At 44.3% G+C, this 14,064-nt stretch overlaps 1 protein-coding gene across 4 annotated transcripts in view; it reads right to left on the reverse strand.

Annotated features, from left to right (window-relative positions):
• Positions 1–14,048, reverse strand: part of DMXL2 (Dmx like 2) — a 151,631-nt gene extending 137,583 nt beyond the window's left edge. For 3 of the 4 annotated variants that reach the window (XM_089782037.1, XM_075897232.2, XM_089782035.1), the window contains exon 1: positions 13,737–14,048. In XM_089782037.1, the coding sequence (XP_089638163.1) occupies positions 13,737–13,823 (87 nt within the window). In that variant the 5' untranslated portion in view covers positions 13,824–14,048. The remainder of the gene's footprint in view (positions 1–13,736) is intronic. The other variant, XM_075897231.2, reaches the window with a different exon arrangement.
• Between the last annotated feature and the right edge of the window lie 16 nt (positions 14,049–14,064).

The following is a 14,064-nucleotide window of genomic DNA, read 5'->3' on the forward strand; positions in this document are numbered from 1 at the left end:
TCTTTGGAATCTCTGTCTTATACTGCTGCTTGAGTCTGTAAAACTGGCATTGAAAAGTTATCAGACAGTATACCCAATACCCTTCATCTCAAATATGCCATTTACTGAATATGTACAAAGATGTTTGTATGTTCTAATTGCCAGTCTTGCTAATTTAAGCTGGAATCTGAAAGTCAAGCTGTGTTCTGGTGTATCACTAATCGTAAGCCTAACAAAGTGAAGAATATTATACAAACCTGCCCCTATACATCTCGAGGTAAAGATATGTTAATTTTAATGTAATTATGCTTATTGTAACTCTAATAGCATTTTTACATTTTTAAAAGATGTTTCAGCTCTTGTATCATCTGCCAATGAGTGACATTTCTTATTTTATATTACATTATATATATATCCCTTATTTTACAACATCTTGGTCAGAGACCATAATGGTAATGTAATAAGTCTATTTCCTATTTTACTTCAACATAACTCAGCTTTCCACAAAGGAATGCCATCCTATACTTGTTTTCAATGGGGCTTACTCCAAAATTAAGCACTCACTAAGCATAGTAAGTCTTACCTTTTTTGTTAACTTAGAATCGGATCTGCATCAAAATGACAGTGGGACTGAGAAAATGAGAGCCAGTTATAGAAGTTTTAAGGACACCGTGCATTTACTGAATATAGGATTTGTCTGTTAGAGTTAATAAAATTTGAAAATTAAAAAGAAAAGTTTAAGGATAGCCATCAGATAAACTGATACAAAGACTGTATCAATTGCAAACCTGAAACATTTATGTAACCATTAAGATTTAGTTTAATAAAATACATGTGATATTGTATTGTATGATTTAGTTCTTATTGATAATGTACAGCTGCTGTATCTGCAGCTTGACAGAACATAATACTCATTACCTGTATTTCCCATGTTATCTAAAAAAAAAATTAAACCAAGTATACCCTCTTAGATTATGTAAAATGCTGTGCTAAGCTATAAATTAACATTGTTTAGTGATCAGATTTGTACTCTTGGTTGAAGGAGTATGTTAAGTATTAGTGGGACATTTTATTTAAATCAATGATTTTTGGTGTTTAAAATCATGATTTAAATCACTTGATTTAAATCAGTCCATCCAACAGAGCCATTAACAATTATCTTTGAGAAGTCATGAAACACAGGACAGGTTTCAGATGACTGGAAAAAATGCAAATATAGTACCATTGTATTAAAGGGAAATAAGGACCTCCTGGGGAATTACAGACCAGTAGGTTTAACTTCAGTACTCAATGGTAACTAAGCAAATACTTAAGCAATCAATTTGCAAACATCTAGAAGATAATCAGGTGATGGATTGTCCAAGAACAAATTGTGTAAAACCAACCTAATAACTTTCTTTGACAGGGTAAGAAGCCTGGTGGATGGGGGGAAAGCAGTAGATATGAATTCTCTTTAGTTTAGTAAGAATTCTGATACTGTTTTGCATGATCTTCATATTAACCAACTAGGGAAATACAATCTAGATGGAGTCACTATAAAGTGGTTCTATTCAATATATACATTAATGATTTAGCTCATGGCATAGACAGTACACTTATACAGTTTGCTGATGATACTAGGAATGTGAACATGTAACCGGGTACACTGTTAACCAATGAGCCTAAGCTCATTGGTTAACGTGCATGGTTACAAAACTCAACCCCTCCCCATCCTCTAATGCTTCTGCCTCTGAAACATGCACTGCAGGCAAGGCAGGAGCCAGTGCTCGCAAGGAGCTGATTTAAAAGCTGGCTCCCCATATGTACCAGCTGTCACAGAGTAAATTTCAGCAGTTACATGTTTATCTAAATAAATGCATTGTAACAATCCTTGCTGATACCAAGCTAGGCGGGGTTGTGAGTGCTTTGGAAGGTAGATTAAAATTTAAAATAATCTGAAGTAAACCTGATGAAATTCAATAATGACAAATGCAAATTCACTTAAGAAGGAATAATCAGTTGCGCACACACATAAAATGAGATAAGACTACCTACAAAAAAGTACTGTGGAAAGGGATCTGTGGATCATAGTGCATCACAGGTTAAATATGATCCAGCAGTGTAAATCTGACACAGAGTCAAAAGGGTTACACAACTAGCAGTTTATTTGACCCAGATTCAATCTTTAGAGACATATTAGTAGATAATCTTTGTGTTTTGTGGGTTTACATTTAAATTATTAGAGGCTGAAAACATAACCAAACACTTCCTGTCTATCGCTGTATTCTGTTACTTTACAGATCAAAAGGAGATATTAACATTTAAGAGAACTGTAAACGTAGCGATATCACTGTTTTCATTTCTCTTTGAAGTATGCAGCAAAGTACCAGTAAAAGTAGGAGATGGGCCACAGCAATTTGTGAATCCATGTAGCTAATTACTAGTGATGCTTAGGAAAGAGTAGGGATTTTAAAAGTTGTTTACAATTGTAAACATGTAACTGCTAAAAATCCTAGCTGTTACATGTACTGTGGGCTCTGCAGTATAAAGCTTATCTATAATAAGCAGGCATCGCTCCTGGGAGACTTTGCTACCCGGAGAAGCCCACTCCCAGGCCAGTGTGTAACCTGGTGAGCGGGGGTTGTTAAACATTTGCATCCCTAGAAAAGAGGTGATTACTTGAAAGCTAGGATAATTGCCTACTGTTCATCCAAGGTCTCCATGCTGTCAAGTGGTTGCCCCAGAACTGCATTAAGGTCTTTTGGAACCTGATGCTTTCTTCTCACATCTGCTTAAGCTTCATCTGGTGAAGTCTAAGTCTCTCTCAAGACTGATGTCTCCAGTTCCATTCTGGATCAACCTGATATTGGACATGGACTGTAGCCTGATTAACTGAATTTGGAAAGGACTCTTTGCAACCCAAAAGTTCACCAACTCTATTATGAACCTGACCTAAGAACTCTGTACCTACTTGTATGTATAATCTTTTAAACAACACTCTTTCCTAATAAATGCTAGTTTAGTTAATAAAAATGGGCTGTAAACCTGTATCCGGGTAAGATTTGAAATATTAATTCACCTGCTATATAATGTGTCCAATCCTTTACATGATGGACAAGATTTTCAATAATTCTCCATGATATTTGACTTGGCTGTTTGGTTTGACTTGACTGTTTGCAGAGAAACTCAAGTGTGGTTTGCTTTAAGGGAACTGTATTTCTGACTTCTCGGTACACCAATAAAGTATTGTCAAAGCTGTTTGGTTGCATACTTGGGGTATGTCGACACTACAAAGTTAATTCGAACTAACAGACGTTAGTTCGAATTAACTTTGATAGGCGCTACACTAGTGATCCGCTAGTTCGAAATTAATTCGAACTAGCGGAGCGCTTATTTCGAACTAGGTAAACCTCATTCCACGAGGACTAAAGCCTAGTTCGAATTAACTAGTTCAAATTAAGGGCTGTGTAGCAACTAGTGGGAGGCTAGCCCTCCCCAGCTTTCCCTGGTGGCCACTCTGGGCACAACCAGGGAAACTCTTCTGCCTCCCTCCGGGCCCCGGAGCCCTTAATGGGGCACGGGCTGGCTACGGTGCCCATGCCAGGTGCAAGCCTGCTAGCACCCAGCCAGCAGACCCTGCATTTGGCACGGCTCGAGCCAGCCACTCGCTGCCACCCAGCCCTCCGCCTCTTCTCAGGACCAGGCTGGCTGCTCCCGGGAGCCTGCCCGGATCCGCAAGAGGTGGGCGCCCACCTGGTCTAGTGCGGACATCGTGGACCTCATCCACGACCTCCGCACTAAGCACAGGAAAGTGGCCAGCTAGGGCAGGAGAGCTGCCAGCCTGGCCACCCAGGAGCAGGTGTGCAAGAGAATCAAGGGGGTCCACTGAGACCCCCGACCCTGAGCCCTGAGCTTACAATGGCCGTCCTGGGTCAGACCAAAGGTCCATCTAGCCCAGTAGCCTGTCTGCCGACAGCGGCCAACCCTAGGGACCCTGGAGGGGATGGACCAAAAACAATGACAAAGTCATTCCACAAACAGAGGCCAGGGACACCATTTCTACCCCCTGGCTAATAGCACTCCATGGACCCAACCTCCATGACTTTATCTCACTTCTCTTTAAACTCTGTTGTAGTTCTAGCCTTCACAGCCTCCTGCAGCAAGCAGTTCCACAGGTTGACTATTTGCTTTGTGAAGAAGAACTTTCTGTTGTTAGTCTGAAGCCTGCTACCCATTCATTTCATTTGGTGTCCACAAGTCCTTCTATTATGGGAACTAATGAAGAACTTTTCTGTATGCACCCTCTCCACACCACTCATGCTTTTATAGACCTCTATCATATCCCCCCTCAGTCTCCTCTTTTCTAAGCTGAAAAGTCCCAGTCTCTTTAGCCTCTCTTCATATGGGACCTGTTCCAAACCCCTGATCATTTTAATTGCCTTCCCCTCTCCCACCTCCTTTTCCCAGTCTCCCCGAGTTTTGTTCAATAAAGAGAGTTTCTATTTTTAAACACACGTGTCCTTTATTTTGTACATCAGGAAGGGGGGCTAGCGAGGGGTAAGTGGAAGGAGGTGAGGGAGGAATGGGGTACGAGCCCCCGATGGGGAGGACTGGGGTGGCTCTGCGGGCTCCTCGGGGTGGAAACTCTCCTGAAGCCCCTTGATTGACCCCCCTCCGGATGGCAGCCTGCGGCAAGTGCAGCCGGGCTGATGGCCGAGTGCTGTGATGTGCCGAGTGTGGGCACTCAGGGCACTCCATGCCAGGACTGCTTTGCAAGTGGGGAACCCCTGAGAACTGTCTGTCCCAGATGGGGGTCTGGTCCCTTTAAGCACAGCCCTCAGCTAGCCTGAGACAGCAGCTACACGCTCTAAGTACTAATTTGATGCCCTGCCATCCTTAACCCCGGTTCAGGGTCCACTCAGTATGGACATGCTAGTTCGAATTAGCAAAACGCTAATCCGAACTAGTTTTTAAGTCTAGATGTGCTAATTCGAATTAGCTTAGTTCGAATTAACTAATTCGAACTAAGTTAGTTCGAATTAGTGCTGTAGTTTAGACATACCCTGAGTGAATTTAGGTATAGGAGTCAGTTCTGGAGATTGCTCAATTAAGGCAAACTACAAAAAATGGGGCAGACAATCTCACCGTGGCCCTCCTGGATACCCGGTCACAGTTACACTGTTGCAAAAACAAACATCATTCTGGGAAGTATTAGCAGGAGTGTTGTAAACAAGACACAAGGTCATTCCTCCACCCTACTACATGTTGACTAGGTCTCAGTTGGAGTATTGTGTCCGGTTCTGGATGCCCCATTTCAGGATAGATGTGGATAAATTGGAAAAAGTTCAGAGTAGAACAACAAAAAATTATTAAAGCTCTAGAAAACATGACCTATGAGGAAAAACTGAAAATAATATATTTGCTTAGTTTTAAGAAGGGAAGATTGGGGGACAGGTAGGGCATAACTGTTTGCAAGTACACAAAAAGTGGTTACACAGAGGAGAGTGGTAAAGTGTTCTCTTTTAACCTCTGAGGATAGGACAAGAAACAATAGATTTAAATTACAGCGGGGTGGTTTAGGTTGGACATCAGGAAACACTTCCTGTCAGGGTAGTTAAAGCACTCGAATAAATTGCCTAAGGAGGTCTCTGTCATTGGAGATTTTTGAGACAAGGTTAGACAAACACATGCCAGATAATATCAGGTCTAGATAATACTTAGACCTCCCATGAACACGGGAGACTGAATTAGATGACCTTTTGAGGTCCCTTCAATTTCTGTGCTTCTATTTTAATTACTTATATTAATAAAATATTCCAGCTCCCTGACTGCTTTGATTGGAAGGTGATCACATTAATATAAAAATCAATCTTTGACAAATCATCAAATTAGACAATTTGCCAACAGTGCCTGGAACTTGTGCAAAGTTGAAGGTGCAAATTAATGGGAGAGTTGACTTCTCACAGTACCTATTTGGAAACCTGGTCTACACTTAAAAGCTTTGCTGGCATAGCTATGTTGGGTTAGGAATGTGGGTAGATGGAGGGGGAAACCATGACCTTAATCAATACCCTACACCAGTAAAAGCCCTGATGAGAATGTAGTTACACTGGTAAAAATGTCTGTATCTAGGAAACGGATATAAGGTATCCCAGTAAGAGGACTCCTGCTGGAACAAGCTGCTTCTCCACTTGGAGGATTTGTTGGTAAACAGGACCTCAGACATATAGAAGCTTGAAGGGTAAGAGAGAGATTTTAGTGTTTATAGCCCAATGAGATGAATAGAAGCGTTCGCACAAATATGAAAGCCTCTTTTATGATAGGAAGTATGGATGCGGGAGCCTCTGACAGCAGGACCACTGCAGTTCTATTGTTCATGGGCTGAAGAATGACTTCAGCAAACTATGCAAGGAAGCCATTACCCTAGCACCTGTTAAACTCAGCTGCACTAAGATTCTCTGAACACCACTATACAACAGGGATTTGGGGATGAGGGAAGGAGGAGAAAACTGGCTACTGGATTCCCTATGAATGGGCGGTGAGTTATATGGGCTCATGGTGCCCATGGTCCAGCAATATTCAGAGCCGGGGACCCTACTCCACCAATATTCGGAGCTGGGTTTCTCCCCCAGCCCTGCACCGAGCGCGTCCCGACCCCCACCTACCGGCACATCTTCCCCCGTCCCCAGCGCATCCCCGGAGGAGAAGGATTGTAACAGAGCGCCCACAGCTCCGCTGTGATAGAGTGCAGGGGCTCTGCCACTGGGCAGATGCTACGGCAAGCTGCCACGGTGGGCTGCCCCTACTCCCATACCCTTATGGCGCATGCGCACCAGACAGGGGTGACCGGATCCGGAGGCTTCGCCCACCCACCTTCCCATGTTTAAAAGCGAGCAGGCGCGGCGGGCCAGCTCCGCCCCCGCACTCTTGCGGCGCATGCTTACGCCTCGCGCCGGGTATTTTAAATGCCGGTGGTGCGGCAGACAAGGGGGAGGGAGTCTGCCGGGGCTGGGGCCAGGCCGTGAGCTCAGAGAATTGCCCACCCTCCTGCAGCATCCGGGACCCAGCAGGCAACCTCGTGGGGCAGATGCCCAGACTCCGCAGCCCCAGAAGGAATGGGCAGCGGACGCTGGAGCGGCCTATACCCCCTCGACGGACAGAGGGGCGGCAGGGCCTGATCGCAGACTCCAGCCCTGCTGTCCCGCAAACTGGAAGACAGAAGCCAGGTAGTGGAGGGGAAAGGGGAAAAATAGAGGGAAAGGGTGGGAGAGGAAGGGGCTTGTGCTGAAGGGAGGGGGGGAAGGTCAGGAGAAGAAAGGAGAAGGCACCAAGGGACAGCATGAAGGAGAGACAAATGCCAGGGGGCCAAGTGGAGACAATGAGGAAAAGGGCAGGAGAGGAGGTGTCAGTGGGAGGGGAACAGGGTGATGCTGGGAGAGGAGAGGGTAAGGGCACTGGGAGCTAGAAGAGGAGGGGAGTGCTGGGAGAAGGCTTGAAAGAAGGAGTGGGCATGAGGAAGGTGGGGATGGAGCAAGTTATGTGTGAGGGCACAGGGGCATGAGGGCAGAGGGTGGTGGCATCAGGAAAAAAGGGGGCAGGGATAGTGAGGGAAGGAGGAGGATGCAGTGGTAAGGGAAGGTGCAGGAGCCAGAGGATTCTGGGGGTGAAGCAGAAGGGCAGACACCTGCAAGGGAAGGGCCAGCACCAGAGGAGAGAAGCAGGGCAGGTGTTTAGAGGGAGGTGTTAGAAGAGGGATGAGGAGGAGTAGCTCACATGATCAGAGTGGGGCTACTGGAGGAGTGGGCACAAGGGGGAGAGAAGGGCTGGTGGAGGGGGGCAGGTTGCAGGAGGGCTGAGGTCAGTGAGAAGGGCAGGAGTCAGGGCAGCAGAGGAGGGTGAGGAGTTGGAGGGGGGGAGAGCAGGCACCAAGGGAGCTGATGAAGCAAGTGGAGGAGACATGGCTGCAGAGAGAAAAGGTAGAGGTTTATAAGATATTTATTAATAACTTGGGTCCCACAGCGGTGCATCCAAACAAGCCACATGAACTCAGCACTGGTGCACAACACAATTCATTCTGCTCATGGGAGGAAACTCTTAGGCTATGTCTACACTGGCGGCTTCTTGCGCAAGAACATCTTGGGCAAGGGTTTCTGTGCAAGAACACATCCACACTGCCATGTGTGAGCTGTGCTTTTGTGCAAGAGCATCCATGGCACTGTGGACTCTCTCTTGCGCAAGAAAGCTCCAATGGCCATTTTAGCCATAGGGGTTTCTTGCGCAAGAAATCCCTGCCGAGCGTCCACACTGACCTCTTGCACAAGAGAGCTCTTGTGCAAGACGCCCTCTCTTACCATGCCATACCGTAAATGTCCTTGCACAAGAGCAGGCGGGCCGTGTGCATGCTCTGCAGGTTCTTGCACAAGAATGGCTGTACTTGCGCAAGAAGCTGTGAGTGTAGACATAGCCTTAGAGGGAACGCTTCCCCCAGCCTCTCCGGCCCCGAGTTAATGTCACACACAGTGGGTTAATGCAATTGCAGGATAGTTGCATGAGGGGGGTTTGGTGGGGGCCAGACTAATACCTGTTGGTAGGTGGATGGTGAGAAAAGTCCTTACAGAGGGGTCACGTGACACCTTTTACTTCTGGTCACGTGTCCATCTTGCCCAGAGCGTGTTACCTCCAGAGACCTGGCTAATAGGGGTCAGGAGGCACTACCAAAAATTATACAAACCTGCTGCCCCTGTCCCAATGTAGAAGGATTACAAGCAGAGTACAGGCTACTCCTATATCCATGAGTGGTGTAGCACTACCAAACTTGAAACAGTTGATGTTGGCAAGGGCATGAGAGGAGACATTTTTTCCTACAACCCAGGACTAATTCTCGGTTCACAACTTGGCTGCTTGATCTACATGCTGAGGTGCGGGGACAAGTTGTGGGCCACCAGGCTGTTCCCACCTCTCTGCTGTTTCAATTTGTCTTCTTAGGTAGAACTTGTCAAAATTTTTCAGCCAAATAATTCTATCAAAAATAAGCTCAACTAAAAGCAAAGTGTTATGAAAATAATTTAAATTTGAAAAAAGAAAAGAGGCTTTCATTCAGTGAATCAGCAAAATAGCTAAACTCTGCTCAGACTTTCCAAAAAATTGCCTTTGGGCAGAGACCAGCTGTAGTAAAAAATATATAATTAAAGTAGTCTATGCAGCTTTAGTTTGGTGTGTGTGCACACACAACATGGTAATGTCTTACCAAACATCATACAGTGATAAACTGGTACCTTACCCTGGGTAAGAGGCAGCATAGAAACAAGCTGCTTTGGAAGCAGAGCATAGTGAGTTGAACCCTGTGTAATTTTTTTTAAAGTGCTGCTTTAAATGGAACTAGCTAAATCATTTGAACCAACATAGTTTTAAATGGCTCATGCAGCCCATGTTAAAACTTTGTAGGCGCATAGGCTACCATAGCAACTAACATGAGGTGAATTAACTTTTGTTCTTTCCACCTTGGTTATGTCTTCTGAGAGTCCCAACACATAAATCTACCCCCTGGTTCTACCCTCAACTATGAAGAAGCTACACTATCTAATCCTGGGGGAATTCTGCACCAATAAAATAAAAATTCTGTCCACAATACTTTTAAGTTCTACATATTTTATCTTTCAAAATAATTTTATCATGCCAGTTTCAATTATTTTGGTAATTTATTTCAAAATAAATATCAGCAAATATATAACAAGACAATAAAAGAGACCCAGGAATTTATTTTTGACAAACAGATTCCTTACTAGGCATAACAACACAAAACTTGATATATCTCTGTTGACAGCTGTCTTCCGTTCTGGCAAAACTAAATATTTTACATGTTTTGTTAGTCTTTAAAGTGCTACCAATCTATTTGTTGTTGTTTAAGTTTTTCTTGTTACAGACTAACTTGGCTATCCTTTGGAAATATTTTAACAAAGTCATTTTACAAAAGTATGTTACACAAAAGTATTGTAACAACCTGGCTTAGGAGGGTACTAGTGTCCTTCTGGACCATTTTGTGTTTGCCATATTTTGTCCAAGTTCAATCTTCTGTATGTACTGTAACATTTTTGGGTCACACCACTGTAGCAGATGGGGGGGGGGGGGGCGGGAGTTAGTGAATTAACAGTAGTTTAGTTGAAAAATAGATGGTAGTTCGTATCGAGAAGGAAAGGCCAGAGTAGATTATGTGTGATTGTGGGGGCTGGACCATATACAGTCACCAGTCAACACCCTTTCGTCCCTGGAAGTTGTATGTGCACCCATATGCCAGCTCTGGGGAAGTGCAGTGATAGGTGATGGTGGTGGGTTCGGGATGGCAGAAAATATTAAAGTGAAGGCAATGTCACTAAGGTCAGACATGCACAGAGTAGAATTCAGCATAAACAATATAAATAATGTAGCATCCAAGATCAACAGTGTCAATAAATTACATCCACAGAAGAACTACACCACTGAGGAGGTGGTATTAAAAAAAATCAGTGGAGAGAGGCACTTATGTCAGCAGGAGCCAAATTTAAATGAAGACACTTCCACAGACAGCTAGATATAAGATGCGTTGTGTTGACCTAACCACGTAGTGTAGACCAGGCCATGGACATTAACTGTCTCTCAGGCCACATCTAAACTACAGGCACTAAATAGCAGAGCTACATTCGCTGTGCCACTGTAATCTCTTAGTGTAGCAGCAGACTACAGTGACTGAAGGGGTTTTCCTGTTGCTATAGGAACTCCAGCTTCAGCAATGGTAGTTAGGTCAATAGAAGCATTCTTGCTTCAACCTAACTGCCCCTACACCAACAGTTAGGCTGGCATAGTGATGGTGATGTGGAGCACAGTAGCTATGTCAACTTAGGTTTTAAGTGAAGAACACACTTCAGCCTAGTACTCAGGAGTCTTTCCCTGGGATAATGGTCTAGCTGTTAGCTAGAGCTCAAGCTAAACGAGTATAAGGAGAACATACAGGGATCATGCTTGATTCAAATTAAAATATTTGGCTATTTTAGTAGCCCACTCTGTAGAGAATAAGCAAATGGCATTTTTCCAATATATAATTAATCCACATAGGCTACAGGATTACACCAATGGGAAATTTCAAATTTCTGCTGCATATCTTGGAGCAAGAGGACTCTCGACAACTGCTGTTGGTATTTTTAAATACATTATCAACAACACTACAACTATCTATTTTCCCTAACCCCATTCTGAGGAAGAGCTGCACAATTTTTACTAACACTGAAAAAAATCAGATGAAGGCAAAAAGCAACAATGGAATCTTTCAGCCCAAACTATTAGTTTCACAAAACCATTGGCAACTGAAAACAGGAGCAGGCTTACAATAAAAAAAATGGTAAACCAAGTCAGCAAACTTAACTATAAGTATCACTATCAGGTAGACCTGTAATTAGCATGGTACCATACTCACAGTCCATTTTGTTTAATTTCATGGCCAGGCATTTTAATTAGGGATTAAAAAGTTATTTAAAAAGGTAACCATGTAACCACTAAAAATCTTAGTGGTTACATGGCTACATGTGCTGTGGGCTCTGCAGTATAAAGCTTAGCTTTATATTGCAGAGCCTGCATTGAAACCTCCACGGGAGCAGGACCACCAGCCACTGCCAGTCTCACTCCCAGGGTATATCAGCACGTAACAGTTCGAGCCACAGCACATCTTGCTTGGAAGGCAGGGGAAGAGCCATTGAGCTTTCTGCAGCCAGGAGAGATCCCAGAGATGGGGCTGACCTCCTGCAAGAATGGCCCCAGTAGAGGAAAAGGAAATCTTGTCTCTCTCCATCCCCAATCTGGATTAGCAGCTGGACCACTGTGCAGGGTAGGAGCCCCTGACTGCACGGCAGATTGCATGGAGGAAATCAGATTTCACAGTCCAGCATATGTTTTTCATGGCTGTGAATTTGGTAAGGCCCTACCTATAACATTACTGTATGATAAGTGTGCATAGTGCTTAAAGTAAATCAACATTAACAGATCTGCCACAGGAGATTTACAATCTATATAAGGCATTAAGGCCCTGATCCTGAAATGAGTTCTGCACAGGAAGAACTCAGTGCTTACACAAAGCTTATTGCATGCTCAGGGCTTAAAAACAACAAGAAATAATATGCCAAGAGTAAAATGAGAGAATGGGAAGTAGAGAGTTACAACAGAGCAAGATCATAAGATATGATTTCTCTTACATATATCACTTGCTAGTTTCTAAATTTAACTTAAAAATAATAAAGTTGCAGACAACAGCCAGATGAAAGGTTGGGGTGTTTTACATGTAATTCTACAATTAAAATGAACTACATGATGATTTTGCATTTTCTAAATCATGACTGGAGTATTTTTTGGAAAATTGACATAACTTAGTATTGCTTATCAGTAAAAGAATATTATTCATTGTGAGTGTTGATAAAAACTAAAAGATATTAAGAAAAATAATTTTTATATTGCAAAGATAGCATGTTAAACTGACTCTCCTGGACATAATAAAGGAAAGAATGATACAATATATGATTTTATATGACTGTCAAAAGTAACCGCTGCCATACAATGCCCTTAGATGTCAGCAGCCCTGCATAGCAGCACAACAGGAAAAATGCTCAGTCTTAGTTCCCTTTATATCTTGTAGATTTTTAGCTAGCTATTATTAAAAAAAAAAGTTATGACATGACCAAATAGGCTTTAAAATGAACATTTATTTTAGAATGAAAATTTGCTTTATATCACTTAGCCAAGAACTAGTTCAGGCCTGGACTGAGAACTGATAAAGGTCAGCACAAAACTTAATATGATACAATTCCTCTCCAAATAGTAAAATACTGATTATATTGTACTAAACACTGCAGAAGCTGACTCTTCATTAAAATTTGATAGTCACTTCATAACTCAAAACAGAGAGTTTACATTTACATTAAAATGGGGAGAGACCTGTGAATGGCAAATAAATCAACTCAAAATATAAATTACTTGGCTCTACCAAACTGTTTTCAATGTGTCTTATCTGTTTCCATTTATATTAAGAAAAGCTTTGTTAAGATATTAATAATTAATTTGGCAACACCTCATAGAAACAGAAGACCAATTGCTCATCAACAGCAGATGGGATATTGAATAAGATTTTGGCAAGTGAATCTCTCTTTTCATTGCAAATAGCCACACTTTTAGCTATTTTATTCACCGAACAAACAAAAAAAATTCAGTGACATGAAGAGGATTCTTCCCCCATCTTCACAATGTCAGGAAGGCCCTTAAAACTAGGTAGAGGTAACAAGTGCATCCTTCAATCCCAGCCCCTCGTCTACTGCTGTGGTCTGGGAGAGTAAAGCAGCAGATCCCACCCTTCCCCCTTTGGGGACCAAGGGATTGCTGCATAGGAAACAGATGCCAAAGGACTGAATGCCTGGATTATGAATTTAACCCCCCCCCCCCCCACTTTCTCTACGGGAAGATCTCGGTGAAATTCCCAGCCTAGCATGAGAGCCGAACTACCCACCATGCACATAGTCATCACGCTCCCCACTTTCCCGACCCTCCCATTCCCGTGGCCCGCCTCTACCTAACCCCCACTGCAGTACCCAGCTAATTACCCCGCCCTTAGTTACCTCATCCCACTGCCCCAGCTAATTACCCCGCCCTTAATTACTCCATCCCACTGCCCCAGCGATACCTCGCCGGCGCCCTTCATTACCCCCTCGCAGCAGCCCCGCCGCCCTCAGCCAGCCCCGCCCAACAACCCCCCGCGCCGCCCTCACCGTGAAGGGGGTGTCCCCGACGCTGCCCACCGAGTAGCAGTTGTCGCCGGGGTTGACAGCCCCGGTGAGCACCTGGTGCAGATGCATAGCGGCCCTGCGGGCTGCGGCGGCCCGGGCTCGCCGCTCTCCGGGGCCGGCAGAGCGATGCGGCGCGGCGCAGAGGTTGCCAGCGCCGCGCAAGACCCGGATGGCTCCCTCCCGCCGCACCGAACGGGAACCCACCCGCGCGCGCTCGCGAGTCCGCTGAGGGAGATGTGGCGCGCGCGCACACCAGGTGAGCGGCTGCGCGCCCAGTGCACTCGCCGGCGGGCGTGGGTGGGGGCACAAG

This window comes from Pelodiscus sinensis, chromosome 14, assembly GCF_052426305.1.
Source record: "Pelodiscus sinensis isolate ZL-2025 chromosome 14, ASM5242630v1, whole genome shotgun sequence".
In the NCBI taxonomy this organism is placed as follows: Eukaryota; Metazoa; Chordata; order Testudines; family Trionychidae; genus Pelodiscus; species Pelodiscus sinensis.